The sequence below is a fragment of the Zalophus californianus genome, chromosome 15, assembly GCF_009762305.2.
Source record: "Zalophus californianus isolate mZalCal1 chromosome 15, mZalCal1.pri.v2, whole genome shotgun sequence".
Classification (NCBI taxonomy): Eukaryota; Metazoa; Chordata; class Mammalia; order Carnivora; family Otariidae; genus Zalophus; species Zalophus californianus.
In genome coordinates, this window is record NC_045609.1 from 52,411,110 (window position 1) to 52,436,000 (window position 24,891).

Below are 24,891 nucleotides of genomic sequence, written 5' to 3' on the forward strand. Positions count from 1 at the left end.
GGCTCCATGCTTCCTCTCCTGCCTCCAGCCAGGGTCCCCCTACTGTTCTGTCCCAGCACAGCACCAGCTGGATCCTCCGAGAACAAGTCAGCACATGTCACTTCTCTGCTCTCAACTCTCGTATCATTTAGATTAACACCAAAGTCCTTCCAGGGTCGTATAGTTATGGAGCCCCATGATTTTTCCCAGACACCTCTGTGATCTTACTCTTCACTCTCCTTTGGCTCACCACATTCTGGCCCCACTCGCTTCTGTTTCCTCTAACCTGCCGGGCTTTCTCCTGCCTCCCTAAGTACCTACATGAATCATTTTCTTTACCCTCTTCACCCAAAGAATTTTGCTTGTACATCACCTTCTCAGTGAGGGCTCCAACCTTCCTTAATAATACAACCCCTGCTCCCAATATGGCACTCTCCCAGTCCGTTTTATGTTTGACTGTTTTCTATAGTATTTTTTCATACCATCTGGCATACTATACCACTTATTTATGTTTATTGTTTGTCCTCCAACTCAAATGTAGTCTGAGGACAGGGATGATTATTTGTTCACTGCGGAGTCTCCAGTACCCAGAGCAGTGCCGTGTACAAATAATAAATATTTGTTCAAAGAGCAAATCATAGTTCCTTTTATAAAGTCATAGTTATGCAAAAATATCCTAAAGATCATCTCATTTATTTGAATCTCCATTTCCCATGTTTTCTGCTAAATTTTAAATTTTTGCTCATGTTCCAACTAATTATGAATTATTACAATAGTAACTGGTGAAGTCTGACAGTTGGAGTGAATGGACAAATTAGCAATAAAACAGTCATTTCTTGATCAAGCCCCTTCTAGTGCATTTGTTGCAGTCACATCCCTCCCCATCTGTACCCTCCGTTGCCAACAGGATGCCAGGATGTCTGACAAGCTCACAGGACTCTGTCTACTGTTCTTGCTACCTAGCTGTACCTGGGGCTGGGGTCAGCTGATTTCCTAAACTCATGACCACCTTGCAGTTCTTTTACTTGTTTCTACTACTTTTTTACACTAAACATTTTGATCTACCTGGCATTTGTTTACTTACATACCCATACCTACAATGAGACTAAGACTCTTTTCTAAGACTTTTTTTGCCAAAAATGTAATTTGTTGAATAAGCCATACTTTATCTCAGTGTTTTGTCACCATTATGTGTGCATATGTACCTATACGTGTGTGTATACACATGTACACCTGTAGACACCTGTAGACACAGAGATGGGGACACACATATATGTACACACATGTTCCTGGATATTCTGGTTTGTTCTTCTGCATAGGTCTTACCCTGCACCACATTACACAGTATATATAGATTTTATAAAAATTTGATCATATACCACTCTAGTTCAAAACCCCTCAGTTGTCCATTTTCTTTGGGGTAAGTCTGAATAAAGTTCAAACTAATTTATAAGGCAAATAGGCCTTCTAGGTTGCTTTATATATATGTATATATAAATATATTCATATTTGTTACAGCTAATAAGCTCATTATTCTTTTAAAATGGTGTTGGCTGATTTTACCCATTTATTCAGATGAACTTGAGAATGGGATTGTGATTGGCATTGGAATATATTTTTAGGTTGATTTGGCTGAAATTGGCATCTTTACAGTTTTTTTAGTCTACTCAGTGCCATGGGGGTGGGGGTGTTCTCCTCATATGTTCCAGGCTCTGCTAGGTCTGAGTCAGCCCTGTGCTATCTTCCCTCCTGCCTCTGCCCCCGGGGTCTTCTGCCTCAGGCAAGGCCACACTGTGTCCCCATCACCTCCTTACCTTGTCCGAGGTCTGGACCCCTATGAAGAATCTTGGACAAGTCTGTTGGGCCTCCGTTTCTCCAGAGCAGTGGCACATCTCCCTGAGCCACACAGCATCTGTGCCTCTTTCCTCTGCTCTCTGCTGGGTCAGTTTCACTGAAGGCTCAGCCTGTTTCCTGTAGTCCTTGCACTTTCTGGATTTTATCTTTAGGAATCAAACATCTGGTTAAATTTAGCTAACTCTTAGAGATTTTTCATTTCATAATAATATTGCTGCCTAAAGATGTACTCAAGATTGGTGTTCATCTTTTGTCTATTAATGGGAGAAAATGTACCTTTTCCTAAAACCAGTGCTTCTTAAACTTTAATGTGAATAGAAATCACCTGGGGATCTTGGTAAAAAACAAAGTTTGACTCAGTAGGTCTGGGGTGGGGCCCAAGATTCTGCATTTCTAACAAGTTCCCAGGGAATGCCAGTGCATCTAATCTTTGGACCATCTTTTGAGTAATAGGATTTTAGGAAACATGATCCATGACCACTGGCTTACCCTGTGGCTTTGGCTTCCACATCTGTAAATTGAAGGTGTAGAATTACAGAATTAGATCTCAATCTGGAAGGGACTTAGTTATCTAAACCAATCAATAATACATGATCCTGTTTATAAGGTCCATGCAGTCAGTGTTCATCACATTTTTGAAACAAACATGAATGGAATCATATGTACTGTTCTGCAACTTTTTTTTCTCATTTGATGATATGTCACATGGAGAATCAACAAACTTGATATAATTCTTTGTAACCAGTTGATAGTATTCCATTTATGTGGCTGCAGCATAATCTGATTAACACACTCCTTTTGGTGGAAATTTAGACTTTTTCAGGTTTTTTAACATTACAAGCAATGCTAGATTCCAGTACATATGTCCTTTTGCACATGTGCAAGCATATTCATTGGCTAGATTCCAGATGTGGATTTACAACAGAGTATGCATGTTTTAAATTTTGATAGATACAAATTACCCTCTTAATAGATTTTAGCAGTGTATAAGTCTACCAGTAATATATGAGAGTGCCCATTTTCTGATATCTTCACCAACACTGCACATTATCAATTTTGTATTTCTTCTGTGAAGTTTCTTTTCATATCCATTGCCTTGCTGCTGTTTTTCCATTGTGATGTCTGTCTTTTTCTTACTAACTTCTAGGAGCTCTTTATGTATTCTGGATTCTATAATCTTTGGTTATGTATGTTGTAGCTATTTCCTCCCCGTTGTGTTCTGCTTCCTAGTTTGTTTTTTAAGATTTTTTATTTGTTTGGGAGAGAGAGTGCGCACGTGGGCGCTTTGTTGGGCACACGCATGAGTGGGGGGAGGGGCAGAGGGAGAAGCAGACTCCCCGCTGAGCAGGGAGCCCCACTCAGGGCCTGATTCCAGGGCCCCAAGATCATGACCTGAGCTGAAGGCAGATGCTTAACCAACTGAGCCACCCAGGCGCCCTTCTACTTCCTAGTTTTGACCTTTTTTTTAATCCTTAAAATTTGGGCGTAATTATACGTGTCTTTGAAGTTTTTTAGTAAGAATGAAATGTTATAAAGTACCTAGCAGAATGCCTGACATAGTAAATGTTAGTTTCTGAATAGCTTATGTATGTTACATTTTGTTATTATTGTAATTCTCACCTAACTTCCTCTCATCCCTGGAGCTTACTGTTAGTAGTTTCGCATTTGGCCTCAGCTTGCATCACGAACTCACCATGTTCTTCCTGCTCACCTTTTCTCGGGGACGTTGAATACTAACTCTCAGTACAGCCCCTCCTTCCCAGATGATCCTGGTTGGTTTTGTCTCTTCTAACAACTCCCTGCCAGGACATACCTGAAGTTTCTGCACCACATTTGTCTTGCTTTATCTGCATTATGAAGTAATTTTAGGAAAAACAAACATCCTTCTTGAGTGATAAAGAGATTAATAGGAAAAGATAATAATCACTTAGTGAAATAGCGTCTTTCACCTTAACTCTTCACTCTTAAATGCTGTTTGGGACTTGGCATTGTTTAGGACTTGCAAAGTCTGATAGGCCAGAGCATGGTGACTCTTCAGAGAGAAAAGGGAAGGTTACTAAGGACAGCCGTGCTGGGCATGTCTTAACAGCATGTTGATGAGCCCTGTACAGAAAGTCAGGGACTCACTCCTGGAAAAAACTGCTAGTCTTTTGGGGAAATGGAATATAATTTCTGAAATTTTATTTAAAAGGCTAGCAATACGTTTGTTTTAATCATTTCTTCCCTTAATATTCTTTCAAAGTATACCTTTTAAAAAGCTGCTTGCTCTAGGATGTTAGGTTTATCCTGGCTAATTTACACCTTTTATGTATTTTTTCCCATTTTGAAGAAGCATGCAGTGTTTAATTCATATATACATAATTTTAAAGTATATATTTCATTGTTTATAATCATGTTACAATTAAAATAATGTTCATGTTTAATAAGTAGCTCAACATTGAAAAATCAAGATTTGGGAATGATTTTTTTCTTTAATATGAATGGTTAAACTGTTAAAACTTAGTGGGTTTACAGCTGAATCTACTCAGTAGTTTAAAATGTGTTCATTCATTGATTTACTCATGAAACATTTTTTTGAGAAGCTGCTTTGTGCCATTTCTGGGCCTTCGTTATTAAGACTGTACATATGAATAAGATAAAGACTCAAGGAGTTCATATTCTCATGCTATTAAAATAGATGGAGACTAAAAATCTAATCTGAGCAATATGAAGAACCTCATCTAAAACAGAAAACGGACCCCTTACATGTTGGGGCAAAGTGCATACCCCTTTCAGAGCTTTGAGGTCCTTACACAGTGTTCCCTTCATGGGTAGTAGAAGGGCAAGCTAAGCGAGATTAATCACTGGCAGGGGTGGAAGAAAGAGGGTACCCCTCCTGGATTGAAGAGGTGAGGGTTTTCCCAGGAATTACTATCCAAAGAAGAGATGGAAAGGATAGCCACGATTTTGGTAAATATTTGCAGGATATTAACAAAACTGATATTTAGATACTAAAGTTGTCTCAGGCTACATTTTACCAGTCACTAAGTTATTAAAATCTTTAAAAGAAAAAAAAAAAAAAACCAACTACCATAGTTTGGAAAGTGTTTACTTAAAATTATCATGTTGACTCATGTTTGACGTTAAAATAGTTTAAATCAGTTTTAAATATGTATCCAGTTGTGGATGCCTCTTATCTGATGAGTTCATCTCCTCCGCAGTTTCGGTGTCTGAACTGCTCAGCTTCGCAAGTCTGCTCTCAGGATGGCCCTTTGTATCAGGTAAGAGGCACTCACGACTGTACATATGCCCCTCCTGACGCCTGCCAAGGTGGTGATTGCTTTCATCCCAAATCCGAGTTTCCAAGACCTGCAACTTTGCAAAACCAGTATTTATCTGAGCTACAAAACTTCATTTTTCAATTTATGTCCCAGAGTTTCCCATTATTTTGGTTCTCTTGCATTTATCTATTTAATTTCACTGAATTAAAAATGAAATTATAAATGTTAAGGCCATTATTTAGGAGTCAGATATTTTTAATAATTCCTAGTTTCAGCCCTTGAGAAATCTGCTCCATATTGGATCTCTGCTCCATACTCAGCACTTCCTTGCGTAAGTTTTTGTGTGGTTTTTTTTTTTTTTAATCCATCAGTCACCCACAAGTGAAAGATAAAATGCCAGATTAGGGGAAGCTCTGTTAGGGCAACAGCCCAATGGAACTGTCAGCTTGCTGACTAGGCCCCGCCCTGAGTGCTCTACTTGGGTTGACTCTTTTAATGCAGAAATGAGAGTAGACTAATTTAAAATGCACTGAGAAAACTTTCCTCTGATCCATTTTCCAGTTACCTAATAAAAGTACATTTTAATTGGGATGATAAATTGTAGTGATGCTTCTGCCTTGAACTATAACTCATACATACATGGTTTTTTGCTTTCACTCTTGGCACTGGTGTCTGTTTCCTTAGAAATAAAGATGTTCATAAACTCTGATCTAAAATATTGGAGAACAATTGGAGTAAGATCAGATTTTTTAAAATTCTCACAAATTCCTTTTTCTTTCTTCAACACTTCATTATGGATTTTAGTCCTGTCACAGAGTTGAACTTATAATTAATAGTAAATTCAGCTAGAAATTTTCAGGGAAAAAGTTATCACTTTATTTCAAGAAAACATCATGTATGTAGCTTTATACTATTTAATTTTTAAATTTAAAAAAATTTTAAATTCCACAAAATGGACAGTTTTCCAGGAAACTACCAGTGGACCAAAATTTACCCGTGAAGAAGGAAAATGTAAATCACCAAGTCATGAAAGAAAATAATCATTAGGAATTACTTCCTCAAAGGATACCTAAATAGTTTTATGGTCATGCTCTCTCAAATTTTCAAGCAATACATTATTCCCATTCTAAATTGTTTTAAATTATTGAAAAAGGTGAAATTCTTCCAAATTCATTTTACAAAAGTAACATAATCATGATACCAAAAACTGACAGAGAACCTCCAACTATAAAACGAGTATCAGTCTCATTTTGAATACAAATACAAAGATGATAAATACACTAAAATCATATACTAAAAGAACAATAAGCCAAGACCAAATAGTATTTTTATCAGAAATGCAAGAATGGCTTAATATTGGGGGAGGGAAGTAATACATATTATATAGTAGAAACATCTTTTATGCACAGAAACACACAAAGTCAAATCAAAACCATCAGTAGATACTGAAAAGCATTTGATAAAATTCATTAAGTCCCAATTTTTCCTGCCAACTTATTTTGAAAATTTTCCAAAAAAAAAAAAAGCTGAAATAATATAAAGGAATATCCTTTACTTTTGCTTAGATTTTTACCAGTTAACATTTTGCTACATTTTCTGCCCCCTTGTCTCTTCTCTTCCCTTCTCCTTATCTTATTAATCTCTTTATATTGTTTCTTTGTGAAACCATTTGAAGGTAAATTGCAAGTATCAAAAACAGTTGGCCACTAAATATTTCAGCATTTCAAAGACTTCCTCATAAGTAACCAAAATACCACATCACACACAAGAAATTTAAATAGTATATGAGATACTATAGAGATGTCCTTTCTCCCCATAAATAAATTACAGAGTTTGGTGTAGTTCCAGGCACACTTTTACCAGATTCTTGTTTAACTTAACAGAATCAGTCATTCTAAAGTTCATCAGGAAGTATAAAGCAGTGCTTCTGGTCAGTCACATTTTTCAGTGAGGAATCAGGGTGCACGTGCACTGCAACATGCTAAAATGTATCTTAAAGCTGAAGTAATTAAAAGAGGTACTGACTTAAACGCAGACATATGAATAAAAAGAATAGATCAGGAACAGACTGTCTAGTATGTATGAATCTATAAAGTGTATTTCAAGTTAGTGGAAGAAAAAATGATTCATTTAGCAAATACCGATTGAGCACTTAACTATACACTGGGCACTCTTTTAGGCGCTGGGGACACAGAAGTAAAAATGAGCAAAAATCTTTCTCATAGAGCTTATGCTCTTAAGATAGTGACAGATGAAAAATAAATTTGTAGTGTTAAAAAGTAAATAGAATATTTTAGATAAGAGAGTCAAGGGAAGGCTTCTTTGAGGTGGTGATTCTTGATCAAAAGGAAGTGGGAGAACTAGCCATGTGTGTATCTGGGGTAGGGTGCTTCAGAAGAAGGGAACACGGGAAATATCCGGAGGAGTGGTTATGTCTGGTTGCTTGAGGGTTGCAAGAAGGCCAGTGAGGCAAGACTAGAGACAGTAGTGGGCGGTTGGCAGGGGTGATCAGTGAGCTCGGAGTATAGACGCTGGGGGATAGCGTGTGATCTGGTCCGTTTGTTTCCAATAAATTTTACTGCGACTTTTGGTGGTAGGGATGGAAATTTAGTCCATACCCCATGTTACAGGAGACTGTCATGGCTTCAAGTGGTAAATATTAAAATTGATACCATCAGAGATGAAGAAGAAAGATAGTTGAATAATCTCAGAGTGGGGATGGCCTTTCTCATTGTACATGTAAGAGGAAACAAAGACAAACCAAGTTGACTGTTAATATTGAAAAGTACATGGCAAAAATACCATAACTGAGGAAATATTTGCAATATATGACAGTAAGGTTTAATAGCCTTAATACATGAAGAATTCATACAAATCTGTAAGACAGAGTTCACCTTTCCTTAGAAAAATGAACAAAAAAAATGAACAGAAGACATGCTTAGGAAAGTCACAAAAGGAAATAAAACTAATTATCATACAAAAATGGTTAATTTCTTGAAAAGAAATAAAATACTATTTTATGCTTATTAAATTGCCATATTAGGAGGGAAGAAAGGCTAGTACTCATTATTGATGAGGCCATTGAGGAATGAGCACTCATATTTCTTTTGGAAATATAAAAAGAGAGAGTAACTTTCTTGAAGCCCAGGGTGACAGTATTTTTCAGACAGCCTTTAAAAATATGTATGCTGTTTGAACTAACAGGTTCACTTCTAGGAACCAGCCCTGATCATTGGGTCAAGATTAATTTATAATCACACACACACACACAAAAAAGGAATAAACTAAAATATATGACAAAAGATTTATTGATAACTTATAATTCTTTTCTATAAAAGCATTATATTCATCCTTTAAAAATATCACATAGGATATTAAGTAGTGTAGAAATAAGTCATGGAGGGGCACCTGGGTGGCTTCTGCCTTCGGCTCAGGCCCTGATCCCAGGGTCCTGGAATCGAGCCCCGCATCGGGTTCCCTGCTCCGTGGGAAGCCTGTTTCTCCCTCTCCCCCTGCCTACCTCTCTGCCTACTTGTTCTCTCTCTCTGTCAAATAAATAAATAAAATCTTAAAAAAAGAAAGAAGTCATGGAGTTTTTTAATGGAAATTAAAATTTTACATGGACAAAATTATTTTCCAAACAATATGTATAGCATGATTACAATCTTGAAAAAACATACGTATCTAGATAAAAAGACTAGAAGGATATACACCAAAATAATTATGGTAGTTACCTTTGAATGGTGGTATTTAAATGATTTTGCTTTTTTTCTTGGTGCTTTTCTGTATTTTCCAAATACTTTTATGATAAAGATTTTTTAAGAAAACCGGTACATCAATGAAGGTCAGCATTTTCTAAAGTTATCACATTTGAAGTATATCCTGTGGAAATATCTATTTTTTATTTTAGGACATGATGAGACTGAGGACTAGCAACTCTACAAGTAGGTCCATTCAGGACAGTCACTGAACACTAGGAGGGTGATGTGCCATATTTCATGATAGTACGTGCAGCGCCATTTTACTACAGAAAGCGAACTGAAATACAGATAGAGTTGCCAGCATTTGAAAACATTTCAGTAAGATTAAACTTCATGTGTCATCATAGAACAAACACAAATCGTTATTTGGAGAAAACAAAACCAACTGGTTTTCAGCCAAAACCAGAAGATCCTGACCACTGACAAGCCATTTTACTTCCCGCTCTGCCTTCATCCCAGTAGAAATCGGTGATGGATTCTTCTATATATTATGAAGGGATTCTAGAACTAGTGAATTATGTGCCGAAAGTAAGCAGATTCAGCAGTTCAGAATGGAGGCCACAGCTAGGAAGACAGCTGTGACAAGGGGCAAACTGCCACTTGGGCCAGGGAGAATGGGAAGTAACGAAGTTAGGGTAGGATGTCTGGGCAGCAGTCTCCACATCTGGCTGAGCTTCAGAAAACCCAGGGAGTTTTTTCTATAAAATGCAGATTCCTGTGCCACTCCCAGACACTCTAATTCAGAAGGAATAGTTTAAATAAAAACAAGCAAAATTTAAATCAAAATACATTTAGACCATGGAAATCTTTTTTTTTTTTTATAAAGACTTTATTTGAGAGAGAAAGAGCACGAGAGGGGGGAGGGTCAGAGGGAGAAGCAGACTCCCCGCTGAGCAGGGAGCCCGATGTGGGACTCGATCCCGAGACTCCAGGATCATGATCTGAGCCAAAGGTAGACGCTTAACCGACTGAAGCCACCCAGGTGCCCTAGACCATGGAAATCTTGACAGACTGTGACTACTCCAGCCCTCAGGACTGGTGGTGGCATCACCTTACATCCTCAGCTGGAAAGGGCAAGACCTAGAAATTTTCATTCCCATCCTCCAGTCCTATCCTGAGCTAAATGGGAAAAGACTCCAACGACAAGTCTCATATAGAACAGCTGTGAGGAGTACAGAAATGGTCGTATCATCTCTCTCACCGGTATGAAAAAGTACACCATTTTCTGTCCTGGAGTTGTCCGTTCACCGACAACGGAGATGAAGGGGAACCGTCAGTCACAGTCCACTTTCTTGGTTTCATAAAAGTTGCTCCTCGGAATTTCATTTAAAAGGGAATCTGCAGCTTTCAGAAAAGGAAAACCGTTGGTTCTCCAGACCTTTCTGACTCTGTGGTGTTTAGGTTCTAAATGATCCAGTCAAACCTCGGAGGAAACAGATACAGAGGTGGCCGTGTGGCACATGGCTCCCGTGCGCAGGAAGGACAGGCTACCTGTTCCAGAGTCAGAGCAACCAGGGACCACCCGAACCTTTCAGTTAGAGAAGATTCCACTCTGAATAGGTAGTCATATCAACGAACTATTTGAGAGGAGGTAGCAACCTAAATGTTCCATGTAACAGCTACTTGTTTTTCAGGTTTTTTAAAGGACCATTGAAGTTTAAATGTTAAAAAGAAAAAGGTGTCAAACTTTTAAAAAAATGTGAGTTGTGAAAACTACCCATTTCATTGATTCATAGCAAGAGGTCGGTTACCTTGTGAGTCAGTGGGCGGTCACAGACAGTGGCTCTGGATGGAATCCAGCCCCACAAGGTTAACAATTGATGGAATGAATGCCTTGATCCAGAGCCCAAAGCCTTCAGTCCTCCCCTGGCCCTGCCCCTCCCTACGTGTTCCATTAGTAACGTTCACCTACCCAGCTGGTGTGACATCAGTGAGCCTTTGAACTTGACCTTTGTTACATAGTACAGAAAACCTGACTGATTCTGAAAAAATGGCAATTTAAAAATAATTTTAATAACTAGTCTTAATTGTCATAATCACTGGTACCAGGAAATATTGTAAAGTATAACCCTGCATTCTAAAAATCTTTTATAATCTTTATTGTTTTCATATAAACACAGTCTTATTCATCATGTTTTTATTTTATAGTCCTACCCCATGGTATTGCAGTATCGACCAAGAATTGATTTCGGTTAGACCAAGGGGCCTAGATCCCACGGAGATGAATCCTGCACTTTGTTTACTCATCAACAGATCGCACAGTGAACGGTGTGTGGACGAGAGGGACACATCCAGATTTTCAGCATGCAAATAAGGCCATTGTCTGTCTCTAAATTGTCAGTTGCATTTATGTTGTTTCTATTAAGAGTGAACCAAGTGCCATTCTGCTACTGAACCATCCGCATAAGGTATCTGTGCCGTCTCACGGTGTACAAGTCAGGGCTGAAATCAGCCTGCCGCGTATCTTGCTTGCCTGTTCCGAGACTGTTCTGATGTGTGATTACACTCGTACTATGACTCAATCTGTGTGGTGTTGCAGTTTTTACATACTTAATATTTTATTAATTTTTCTTTAGAGTACTGTACAAGAAATAATTATTGTATCCTGAAGTTATTTTGTATGGGAAAGTATTTAGAAGAGTGGTTTTTGGGCCACTGTCCTGTTCTCAGTAAGCTTTTTGTGTGCAAAATAGTTCACTCTTGAGTGTGGAAGTCTTTGGGGGAAGAATTCCAACTATTCTTACCATTAGAGCACATAATAGCTGTAGACATTTTAAGCCCTCCGGCCGTGTAGTCTACCAGTTGCACAAGGAGGTCATCTTAGCCCTCCAGTTGAAACTGTGTGACTTCGTGGAGACCTGAAGTTCGATTCACAACCATTCAAGATGTTGACAGCTGGTCACATTTACTCTAACAAAATTAATGAATCAGTAAGGTCAGTCTTTCATAATGCCTTAGGACAAGCAGGTGCTGCTTCACGAAATGTCACTGTGTAGCCCATTTTATGTATGCATCATTATATTGTGGCTCCCATCTAATGAGTACAGTGTCTCTCTTTCTAAGTTGGCCTTAGGTGTGCGTCATTGTGGCATGCAGAGGGTTATGATGATTTTAAATATTAGGATTTTTAGAGCAGATAACCTTAGCTATTTTATGGATTTCAGAAGTCTCAAGGCAATTATCAATTAAAACTGTTAGTTACCTATCACATGTCCAAACCCTATGCGTAAAGTAGAATAAATGCAGCATAGTAGGTAAATCTGTTAACCAAAATTAATGATTTGAGGATATCTCATTTTAGATCCTGTAGTAATCAGGGGGAAACGGGATTCTGGTTTTATACATAAATTCATTAAGGTCAGAGCTGTGATAATGTCCTTGATTTTGCAGTTTTGTTAAGTCTTCCATTCATTTTGAGATTAGTCTGCAAGTCAAAGAAAGTCTTGTTACCTTAAATTATATGAAGAACTTCATTTTAAACCTTTTAAAATTTACAATTGTTTTCAAAAAACTTCTTTGGAAATTAAGTTTTATTAATTGCTTCAAAATAAACAAGTTAACCTCTGAAACTTAGGAAAAATCTTGAAAGTTAGGAAAACTCTGTTTTAGAAATCTGACACGAGCACAATCTGTGTGTTACACACACAGTTTTTATACTGTATACATTGTAGATGTGATACATTTTCCAGCAAAATGTATCACGGATTAATGCCTTCTGAATCTCAAAATGCTTCTTAGACATAACATTGTACAATTCTAAAAAACACATACAAAATACAACTAAATCTTGATGCATTTCACAACATAAAAAGCTGAAACTTCATAATTATCTCTTCAGTATGTCTTTGTTTCAAGTTAGAGTGTCATTAAAGTCTTCTATTGTTTTTGTTTTGACTTTTGTGAAAAAGGTTATGGCAATGCTTTCTGAATTTCATTTTGTTAGATCGTGTTTGTGCCTGGAATGACTCACAGGCAGAATTTAAAAGGCAGATTTTTGTTAACTCTTTAAAAATGGTTAGAACAGACCATTATACTCAACCAAAAACAGAATTTACTCTCCACCTACAGAAACTTTTTTGCTGTGCTGTGAAATCCAATTCCCTGACATCCCTAAGAAGTTTTAAAATTATGAATCTGTCACATCTTGGTCAGTGATTAAAATAGTGTTTTATGTATGGAAGTTAATTAACTCAAAATGAATTGAGAGTGATTTTAAAAACCACAAATGAGACCTGCATGTTATTTGGGTCCCCAGCCAAAACTTACAGCTTTAAATGAGTTTTGTATACCTGATCTCTTTAAATTTGGCCTGTTGCTGCCTCATCTCATGTAATTTCACTCTTTTCCAAGGAAATATATAGGAAGCAATTATGGGATTGAGAATAGTTTTATATAAAATTGGTTTATTCAATGTTAACATGTTAACATTTTTCCTGAAATGCAATGGAATATGTGCCAAAACATGTGAAAGAAAACCTAACATAAAGAAGAGCATCAGTTACCAGTTAGGGAAAGGTACACATTTTATGATGGTCCTGAGTAATACAGTGTTACTATTAAGAACCATAGACTTCTTTGACTGCCTCTTTTGGTATATTCAACTATGATTTTCTAAGTACGGGACTACTTTCATGCCTAGCAATACACTAAATATCCCCTAAGTCAGATTGTGGAATTTGCAAGAAAACAGATACAGAAAAAAATATACAGGCAACTTTTGTGGTTAGTTTTATAAGCTTAGGGTGCTAATAAAACTATATAAATAGCCTGTAGAAATCATCATCTAATTCTGCAAAATTGGGGAATCAAACTAAATTTTAATCTCTTGTTTCTTAAGCAAAGAACCAAAAGAACTTTACTTCCATAGAAGATTTTGTCATCTGTTTTCTCTGCCTTAGATATCAGAGATGTAAGAGGGTCAAGGAACCTGGGATATAAGGAAGGACTGTGGCCCCTAGATACTTTAGCTGGAGTGATTACATCCATTAATAGAAAAATCAGAATATAACCTTTTCTCTAGATTAACAAAACACTTTTAAGAAGTATAAAAAAATAAACTAAAAGGCTCATTGATGAGGAAATATAAGGTCATTCCCTGCACCTGGGGTGCAGGTACCTTGGGTAGTGTCTTTTACTTTTCTAAAGGTGTATTATTTCTTATTGGAAATATGTCCCATACGAATATGCCACATTTTATAAATGTAATGAGTTTGCTCCACTACATTATACACTCAAATTTAATCTAAATTTAAATGACTCTATAAGGTGGAAAAAAAAGTGTGTTATATAATATTGTGAACTGTTTAGCTTTATTGAAATATTTAAGAGAAAGTGCCTCATTGCTAAAGTGCATTTCTGTTTAGATTTATTGCATAAATTTTGGGTTATCTGTACCTGTCTCTTATGAATGGTTTTGTATCTAGGCACTCATAAGTTAGAGTAATCTCTTTTTGAAGGATTTTCATAAGAAATAGAGATCACCAAAGACATTCTACTGTTCATTAATAACCATGGTAAGAGAGACAGTTTTAACACTTTGGAAGTTGGAATCTTTTAGGTTGCAGTTTAATTTTATATAGTTAATAACGCAATAACCTTGAGTAACTGCTAAAATATCACCAAAGAAAGGCTTTAAACTGAATTTTTGTGATGAGATCAATCAAATATAGGTTTTTCTTGCAATAATCAGAGCACACTTCCTTTCAAATATGTCCCTTGTTTTTCCAGAACCACCTGATAGGTCTTAGGAAATCATCAAAGGTGAGAAAGAGATCAACACCACAATTGGCTTCCCCCTGGATGCAAGGAGGAGAAATGCATCCTTTGAAAAGAAAACTAAAATGAAGATTTTAAATTCTAATTTGAGAAGCTCTTTAATCCACTTCATGGAGGCCATATAAACTAAAATTATGCTTATTTAGTTCCTGGGTTCTTAATAACATAAGAAATTTTACTAAAGGCAGACTTTGGTATAAGTGCTGACCATGCTTACAATGTATAGAAAAATAATATGTTTTATTGGACTTACATAAGTAAATGCTTTTTCTTGTTTTCAAAAGCAAATTTTTCATAAAGGCCTATTTTTTTTTAAGTAACTCTTCGTCCTGTTTCTCAGTGATTACTTTATTGTGATTAGAATTTAACCACACAGCCAAACTTGGCAAAAAGGGTCCCAGATCAAGAGCATTTGCATCAAGTGAATCATTGCCCCCCCCCCCCCCCCCCCCCCCCCCCCGCCCGGCTCATTCTCCTTGGGAGCTGACACTGGGGCCACCTTGAAGGTAAAGCTCACATGATGCAGTCTCTCTGATAGGCCACTGGACAAAACCTCCTTGGAGACACTCTGTTACATACTCTGGTTTATCATAAGGAATCTTCCAGCAGCCTAAGCTTTAGACCAGTAAGATGTTTGGTTGTAGGAATTGCAAAAATGAATGGGTTTGCCATAACGTAATGTTTTGGATCAGAAACAAAAACATGAAAATGCTCTCAATACTTTAAGAGGTATATCCCTGCACTAAGGAACATAACATGTCTGCCAAATCTGGTCTCTGAAAAATATTAAATGTACTAGAGACTCAGAAACCCCTTTAAAAGCACAAAATAACCAACCAATTCTGGATTTACTTGATATTCCTAGTTCTACATGTAGTATTTTGATGGAAAAACGTCAGACTGAAAGTTCATTAAAACGTACTTAAGTATACTTTACAAGGATTTCATGGTTTTCTTTTTCTTAAAGCAAAGGCATTTTCCCAATAATTTAAAATGATTCTCTTCCTCGTGTAATGTAGTCTTCACAAGTAGTGTGTTTACTCACTATCCTTACTGTATTTGCAAATAGAATTAAAATGCTTGAGCACTTCCTTTTCAGAAAGTTATGAAATTAAACTTTATTTTAAACGCTCATTCCAGTATGTATACTCATTATGCCCCTTTTTCTAAGATTCAATACTGAGACATTGTTCAGAAATGCCTTTTACTTTTAATTCTCTTTAGAGAACCAAGTGAAACAGGTGTTAAAATACCGGGTCTAGTTTTCTTCCATCCTTCAGAGCTTCGTGGAGTAAGAAACTTAGTCTAGAACAAATGAAGATTAAATACTTCCAGGCAACATAGAGATAGTAAACAGATCATCTATCCCTAGACTTCCCCTCAGTCCACTGGAGCAGAAGTTCCACACATTAGAAATGTCATGGGATCAGCCTAACATTTTGGGGGGTCAGTTTTCTTTTGCTGTATTTTTTAGAATGGGGATGGGGGCCTAAGTGTCCTTACGAAGCTGTGGCCCACGACAAGAGCTTGTGGGAGAGCGCCAGCCTTCTGTGGCGTTCCTGCATCTGGCAACACAACAGCAAGCACCAGTTTTTAATAGAGTAGCCCTCATGTGACAGAACCATCCTAGAATATATTGTACAGTTATGTTGCTAATTTTCCTTTGAAATATAAAATATTTTAAGCTTTTTTTGTCAAAAGTGGTAACATCTTAATACAAATAAAAACCTTTTTGTGGTTGTAAGATTTAGCTTATAAATCATTCAAATTGAAGTGAAAGATTACAGGTCATTGTTAATGACTTAGTCTATTAAGAATATATGTATTTTTGTAAAGGAAAAGCACTTGTAGATATTTAATCAGTACAAGATATATGTCTGTTTTGCAGAAATAAAATGCTGCTTAGAGATTCTCTTTAAATATTTTTTATTTTTGTGCTCAAATGTATTTTCTGTTGATCTATGGAATGTTCTGTACAAAAGCTGTATGGTTGTACTGTTGGGCTAGATTCTTTTGTTTTTTAAAATCTGGACTTAGCCAAGTATATTTGACCATGTTAAAAATAGTATCTTTGTTATTAAATTTTTGATTGCATAATTTATTGTCTGTCATCCTTAATATTAGTTGTAGATTGCAGCCTCTTATTTTCTACTGTAGCAAATTTTATTAAAATCTGATATTTAAGATCATAGATACGCTCTCAAGATTCTTGAGCTGTTTAGTTTTTTTTTTTGTTTTTTGCTTTTTAAAGATTTTATTTATTTATTTGACAGAGAGAGACACAAGAGAGGGAACACAAGCAGGGGGAGTGGGAGAGGGAGAAGCAGGCTTCCCGCGGAGCAGAGAGCCCGACGCGGGGCTGGATCCCAGGACCCTGGGACCATGACCTGAGCCGAAGGCAGAGGCTTAACGACTGAGCCACCCAGGTGCCCCTTGAGCTGTTTAGTTTTAAGACGGGAGGCTGCCTCTCAAGAAGTACTTGAGGTCTGCACACACGCGCACCCTCTCTCTCTTTAGAACAGTTTCTTACAAGTTTAAGGCATTATTTTGTTAGCTTAATCAAATCTAAATAACCCTTTGAAAGTAACTCAGTATCAAAGGCCCAAGTGAATTGAAAGACAGACTGCTTTCTTCAGCCAGTTAGATAATAGTTTTGGTTTATTAATACCCCTGTGTGTTCTTGCCCTAGGAGTTCTAGTTAGGCCAAAGTCAGGCATCCCAGGCCAGGAAGGTTCAGTGATTCACCTCTCTCCCATTGTTACTTTGGTGCCAAGCTTTGTCGGATGGTAGTGGCCAGAAACCCCAGACCTTTGAGTGAGATGGAAAGTGGCATCCTCTAAGCACGGTTGGACTCCTTCCTCCTTTTAGCTTCACCCCCTTCAAGGCTGTTGCAGAATGAGAACAGCGAGGACTGTGCCAGGCAAGTGCTCAGGGAAGGCCGACCACGCTACTTCCGGCCCATGTCCTTGGTCTGGACTCACTCCCACGGCCTCCGCTACCTGGGCTGCAGGCCTCAAGGAAGGCTGGATGCCCCGAGGAGAAGAGAAAACAGGTTTGTGACCTGCTGATCAGTTTCTGCCCAACCTCCACTCGAGAAAAGAGGTCACAGTTTCTCAGTTCCTGCCATTGTTTGGTCAACACAGGCTCCACGCTGATCTTTTCACTAGTTTGGGGGGGGAGGGTCTTGTGCACCCACAAGGCCTGAGAAGCTCGGGCCCAGCCTCTTTCTGTGTGGCCAGGGGATTTGCAGGCAGTATTTTGCTGGAAGCCACATAGAACCCCGCTGGACACCTAAACCCCTGCCATGGAATTTGGGGTGCCAGTCTCCACACAGTCAAGTGGAGAATCATGTCCAGAAAAGAGAGAAAGGCCGCAAACTATCACCACCAGCTCCTGGAAACCAAATCCCTGCTCCTCCCACCAAGCCCAGTTCAGATCCCAGCAACTCAAGCAGGCGCGTCCAGACTCTTCCCTCCTCCTCATCCCTCATTGCAAGCGCAGGAATTGATGTTTGTCCTCCCCTTAGATCCTGAGCTCTGGGAGGGATGCTGACAGTCATCCTTGGATATCCTCACCCTCACACAACACATCTCCATCTTAACCAGCACCTATCAAACCACAGGGAACAAACCCAGATTTCAGGAAGCAGAGGCAATGCTGACAATGGTGTCCAGGTGTCACTCCCCTGCGTATAAGGACATCGGTTTTACTGGATTAGGGCCCCACCCTCATGACTTCATCCAACTGACTCACCTCTTTAAGGCCCTATGGTCTAAGGTACTGGGGGGCTAGGGCTTCAACATGACAACTTTGGGAAGACACTATTCAGTTCATGACAGAGCCATGACAGTGGTGCCCCGTGAACCTGGGTTCAAATTCAAGGCTGTTCTGTTGTGTCACTTCTGGCAGTTTACTTAACGCGGCTGAGTCTGTTTCCTTATGGTAAAGCAGGTAAAGCAGAGCAGTAACACCTAGCCTCACAGGCCTGTGGCGAAATGAGATGCCCCAAGATGCGCTCAGAGCAATGCCGGGGGCAACAGTGAGGGGCAACACGGCTGTCTCTTCTCCATCTGCTCATCTGCAGATCAACCCAGTGTTGCATCGGTTCTCCCTGACAAGCTGGGAGCTAAAATGCTGTCATAGAACTCAAACCTTGCTTACAAAGCGCTATTCCCATCACAGTGGCTCACAGAACTCACAGAACTCATTCCCACTAAACACGCTAATACAGAAAGGGCCCAGCACAGGGTCTAGCACACGGCAGGCACTCTTGCCTCTCTCTCGCCCCCATTTAATCAGCAGAATAAACCTATTTTAGCCCAGTTTTAATGATGTGAAAGTGAGTCTAAATAACTCGCAATCACCGGAAGGTATTTGGGTCTCCAACACGCCTTTCTTTGTCTGAGGGTGGTCCTACTCTCAGAAGCACCAGCTCTTTGGGTCTGAGAGCTGAGGTGTCTAGAGAAGATTGTGCTCAGGCCCTCCGGGCCCCTCCAGGACAGCTCGCTTAGTGGGTAAACACTTGCTAACCAGTGTGTGCCTGAGAGAACACAGCATGCATGTTATTCCTGTGGTCCATACACTTATCGTGAGCACCCACTGTATTTTGAGCCGGCACTGTGCTGGGCTCAGGGATGTAGGTGGTGAGCCAAACAGATGGCCACCCCTAACGCTAATGAAGCTTCCAGTATAGAGAAGAGATAGACGTTGAACAAACACAATACATACATAATAAAAAGAGTGATAAGTAATCTAAGAATGGGAGGTCCAGGCCTTTCTGAGAAAATGATGCTTAAGCCAAGACCTGAAGGATAGGCCAGAGCGAGTCAGGCGAAGGGCAGGGGAAAGCATATTCCTGAGGGCAAGAACCAGCATGGAGAGCTCCATGCAGCCCAGCCACCTGCAGGAAGCCGGTGTGGCCAGCAAGGAGTGACAAGGCAGAGAGCAAGGGGAGAGGCTTCTAGAGAAGGCGGCAGAGGTCAGGTCCCATAGATACTTGTAGGTCCTATTTAGAAGCTTGTATTTTACTGTGAGCACAATAGGAGAATTTTAAACAGAGGGCTGACATCTTTTTTATATTTTAAAATTGTCACTCTGGGAGCTTTGCAGAGACTAGATCGTTAAGGGTGTAGGGCCTAGAACAGAAGCGGAAACAGGCTAAAAGCCTAGAGCAGGTAAGAAAAACCGAAGGGGCCCAGGCCAGGGTCAGCGCTCTTCGAGGTGAACCTAAGCAGCCATGGAGAAAAGGTTTCCCTACACACATCAGCCCCAGCGGGCCCAAATTCAACGTAACCCGAGTTTTCAGGTCATGGGCGAAGCCGTAGATGGGGGTGGGGAAGTCAGGGCAAGAAGCGGGGGGAAGAAGCTGTGGACCAGAGAGCATCAGCTGCCCCCAGCTCCCTCCCTCCCTTTGGACACCCCACAGGGGGCAGGTGCCCAGAGCAGGGGCAGGGAGGGGAGTCCTGTTTGGAGCGAGTGGGAGAAAGGACCTGGAAAAGCCTCTGCCACCAGCCCGGTCCAGGGCCATCGCCAGAGCCCCCACGGGACCTGCTCCCAGCCAAGCACCCAGCCTCGCCTGGTGAGGCCCCGCCTCAGCCCAGACGCCTTCTCCGGGAGCAACCCCCTCCCTCCCCAGGGCTGGTCCTGCGCACCCCCTCCCCAGGCCTTACACAGCCCTGTCCTGTCACAGGCGTCGGGGGGACACAGCCCAAGCCCAGCTCGGGCTCCACTGATTACCTCAGAGGTCCAGGAGACACTGAGGCAAACGTGACATTCCATGAGAACTCACAAGATGTCACTAAAACAGCCACTTTGTGTTGCGCCCAGTCCCCAGTTCCCTCCACTGGATGGAAACGTCAGCAGGGACTTGCAATCGCAGTTCAGAAATCAGAATGATGGCAAGTACATTCATCAACGCTTCACTATTCGTTGCAAGATTACACTTCTTCCCTGCTCCTCACCGGCGCCTGGTTAAGGGTCACCTTCCTTCCAAAAATAGAGGGTGGTCGGTTTCCCTCCTTCCTTTCCCCTCTGGGGTTTGGGGGCCGGGCTGGGAGCGGGAAACCCAGCCCAGCAGAGCGAGTTGTAAGCAGGCTCCCAGCAAGCTGGGCCTGACGTCTAAAGCTCCCTCTCCTGGTAACCCGTCTTCCTGGGTTCTTTGGACGATCTCAGCCACCACTCACTCTGCCAGGGTCCATGCCTTGATCTGTGGTCTGTTCGTAGGGACCCTCACCTTCTATTCTAGCCAGTTCTCTCCTTCCACAGGAGCTGGTCTTGGGCATGGTCCCTTGTTAGTGGCTCCTCGCTGATATTCCTAGCTCAGGCCCCTCAGAGGATCCCAAAGGGGCATGCAACACCACCCCGGGGCCAAAGAGGAGTCTGGGTTTCTTATCAGCCTGGCAGTAACTCTCTCTCTCTTGCCCATTCTGATGCCTTAGGACTGAGAGACACAGCCTCTGGGCTTTAGGTTCCTCGGACTGTGTCAACTCCAGGCTCCATGCCCCCACAGCCACAGTAACACATGGCGAGCCTTCCTGGGGTGCTGTGGACACCTCACCCTCCCTAGACCTGGGTGGAGGGGGCAGCGCCCTCCACCTCTCCTCCTTGAATGCGGCTCACAGCCCAGCTCACTCCCCAGTAAACCTGTGTGAATCCTCCCTTCTTAACTACTGCAGCGTGTGAAGGACGGCCCACCAGGTAACCAGAAGCCTCGGACAGTTTATGATCGCTAGTTATGAGCAGACGCCTCCCTTTGCCTTCCTTATACTTCATGCCCTTCATGTCCCATGGAACAGAGGCCATCCAGGCTCCCAAGAGAACACGGCTTTCTCCATGGTCAACGTGTCCAGAGGCAAGATGACACACAGCCCATCAGCTACGATTCAGTTCCCGATGGCACCAGCAGATGAAAAGAGACCCATCCACACCCCGCCTTGCAGTGCAGGGCTCAGCCCAGGCTGAGGGACTGAGCCCTGGTACCAGTCCAGGCCAGACCCTCCAGGAGCTGCCCCCTGAGAGCAGAGGGCACACCTGAAGAAGAGAAAGCCAAGTCCTGTCTGACCCACCAGAGTCCAAGATGGCGGACCCGGGCGCTCTGAGAGCAGAGTGACCCACCCAGGGACCGGGACGGAAGAAGCAAGGCCTGCGTGAGCTTGTGTGGGATGCAGAGGGCTCCCTGACTGTCGACATGGTGCCGGCCGCTCTGGGCAGTTGGGTGAAAAGCCAGGGAGTTCTGGGAAGTTTTCCCATTGGCGCCAACCTAGAAGTGAGATGGAAACAGCCCAAGGACAGTATCTCCTTCTGATTCTCACAAATGTGCCCACTGAAGAGTGTCTCAGAGCTGCCGCTGGGGCTTTCCATGAGAGGCAGCCAAAAGCTCTGGGGTTGAGTCGGGTGGTGACAAGGAAATGAGCAACGATCCGGGAGGAGAACCAAGACTTCATTCCCAGTTCAGCACTCACTAGCTGTGTGACCTCGGGCACACTTCCCCACTCTGGTCCCTGCCCTGACTACTTTACCCTGTACCTCCCTTCCTGTAACTAATCTCAGCTCCAGTGACTTGTGTGGCATCTGTCTTCCCAGCCAGGCTGCAAGCGCCCTGAGCCGTCAAGCCAGTCTGCACAGAGCGGCCCTGGGGCCCAGCCCCTAGCTCAGGTGAACAATAGTGGTGACTCTCCTATACTATGAATGTATAGATACTGAGGGGGGAGGGGGCAATATTTTCTTTTCTTTTTTTTTTTTTTTTTTAAGAAACGTGGGGCTCGAACTCAACCTCGAGATCAAGATTGCATGCTCTCCCGACTGAGCCGGCCAGATGCCCCTACAGACGCTGTTCTTAATAGAAAAGAGTTGTACTACCATCAGCACCCCTAGACTGGGGCAAGAGGGGGCCTGCCCTGCACCTGCCTTCTAGCAGGCCCTGCATATCACAAGCTCCACAACATGGTTTGTTTGGGGGTTTTTCCTCCCCTTTTTGATCTTTTAGGAAACTGTTGAAAGTTCAATTACCAATTGAGTGAACAGGAATTGGGAAGAGGAACATGCCATCTAATTGGGCCCATTGGGCCACAGGATGGTGCCGGCAACGGCAAGAGAAGGGTCGTGGTCTCTGTCCTGAGAACTACAGAAGGGGGTGCTGCTTGGTTAAAGCACATGCTCCAGATCACCCCCCAAGTGAATGTCCAGGCAGACAGCTGTACCGTCTCCCTCGCCTCTGCTTGGCTCAAATAATTTTGGGAGGCCCTGACTCCTCGGGGATCCTGAAAAGTCAGTCGTCCCCCCCCCGCCGGGTTCAGATGGGTTCCAGGGGGTCCAGATCACGTGGGAGCCTGGGCCAATACCCAGCTCCTGGCCCCCCTGCCCCAGGGGGCCCGTGAAACCACTCAAGTTCACAGGCCAAGGACTGCCTGGGGGACCTCGGCCTCTTCTATCCTCTGCAGCTCAGTCTGCAGAGTGTTAAGAACAGAGGCTTGGGTGGTAAGGCTTTATAAATAACTAAAATCTTTAGGCACGTTCTATGTGGCCTCCATCTGTATTCTTGCTCCAGACCTTGCAAACTTAGGGGTGCATCTGCGTGGCTGCTCAGTGCTCGGGGTTAATTAGTCATGAGCCATCCTTCCTTCTGTGCTAGATATTGTGCTAGGACAAGGTCCTTCAAAGATTTCAGTGTCTAGGGAAGTTGACAGACACATAGGTATGGTGTGCTCAGGGCAATGCTAGAGATTCATACAGGCTATATTTGGGGAACACAGAGAAAAGGGTCTCCTTCAGGAAGGGGGCAGATTATTTCAGACTTCAGTGCCTCCCTCCCTAACAGACTGAGGACAAATTAGACTGCCAATCTGGAATCCAAGTGCCTCCTGGAGAAGCCAGAAGAATCCAACAACAAAAAATCAGATATGAGTAGTAATAGCAGTGGCAGAAAGCACCCTGTGATCCTCAAGTGTTGACTGTGGGCCCAGCCCTGTGCCCACGGAATCCTCGTCATAACTTTCCAAGGTCTGGCTATGGTCCTCATTTCGCAGATGAGGAGACTGTGGCTCAGCTCAGAGAGATTAATTAATTTGCCTCACATCACACAGCTAGTGACAGAGCTGGGATTTGAACCCACGTCTGTCAGATTCCAGGGCCTATGGCTTTAACCACCATGGCTTCTAAGAAGTGACACTCATGCATTTCTATGTGCTGGCTCCTGCACGCAGCAGGATCTTCCTGACGTTCATTATTCCAAAAAGGAGAACCCTACACGGGCCACAGGCTTCTCAGCTATGGAGCCGATTCAACAATCAAGCAAATTCAACAATAGGAGTGTCATTTGTGACAAATTAAATGAAGAGCCCCTCTCACGAAAAGACAGACTGAGGAAGGTGTGAGACTGGGCGGAGGCTGCCCTAGGAGGAGGGATATGGGCAATGAGGACCCTCCGACTGGACGAGTGAAGACAAGGACACTCGAGGAACCTATAAAAGAGTAGGAAGTCAAGATGAGGTGATCTTCAACACCCTCGTCTCCCCACCTCACACAGGAATGGTGCCTAGGCACACAGAGAAAGCCAAACACTCTTTTCAGTGTCTGGATTATTTGTCCGCTTAGCGAAATCCAAAGATGGTGACCACTGCTTCCTTCTCGGCGGGGGGGGGGGGGGGGGGGGGGGGGGGGGATTCTCTTTTCCTGGCTTTCACTTCCAACTCTCCTGATTCTCCTTTCTCCTCTCTGGCCAGCAGGAAAGGGGCAGGCAAGGGAGAGGCAAGTGTGATGTCTGGGTTGGGATTTTTAAGGAGGTACTTACTCCCAGGCCTCCAAATGCCTCCCTCTCCAACTGGGTTTTTAATTATGGACAGTCCTCCAGGCGGGGCCTGGCTTCTCTCTTCTTCTCAGCCTAACTAGCCTCCCTGGGTGATCCCACCCAGGCCCACACTTCAGTGACCACATCTGCTCCGAGGACCTGCAGATTGATCTCTGCAAAGCCCATCATTCCTCTGAGCTCCTGAGCCAAATATCCAACAGCCTACCCAGAAGCCCCTCTTAATTGTTTCAAAGACATCTCAAACTAACCAGTCTCAAAGCAGAATCTAAAAATCCCCTCTCCCCAGTCTTTTCCAGTGCTCCCAGACTCAGTGAATGTCTCCACCATCTATCCAGTCCCCTAGACCTGAAACCATGGGGTCACCCTTGACACAACCCTCTTCCATCAAATCCACCAAGCCCAGGAGGTCTACCTCCTGAAGATCTCTTCACGTGGCCAGCATCTAGTCTACCACCAC

General features: G+C 42.1%; 1 protein-coding gene across 5 annotated transcripts in view; it reads left to right on the forward strand.

Moving 5' to 3' along the window:
* Positions 1 to 16,726, forward strand: part of PCGF5 (polycomb group ring finger 5) — a 113,487-nt gene extending 96,761 nt beyond the window's left edge. For 4 of the 5 annotated variants that reach the window (XM_027596594.2, XM_027596592.2, XM_027596596.2 and 1 more), the window contains 2 exons: positions 5,034 to 5,093; positions 11,003 to 16,726. In XM_027596594.2, the coding sequence (XP_027452395.1) occupies positions 5,034 to 5,093; positions 11,003 to 11,050 (108 nt within the window). In that variant the 3' untranslated portion in view covers positions 11,051 to 16,726. The remainder of the gene's footprint in view (positions 1 to 5,033; positions 5,094 to 11,002) is intronic. The other variant, XM_027596595.2, reaches the window with a different exon arrangement.
* The last annotated feature ends 8,165 nt before the right edge of the window (positions 16,727 to 24,891 follow it).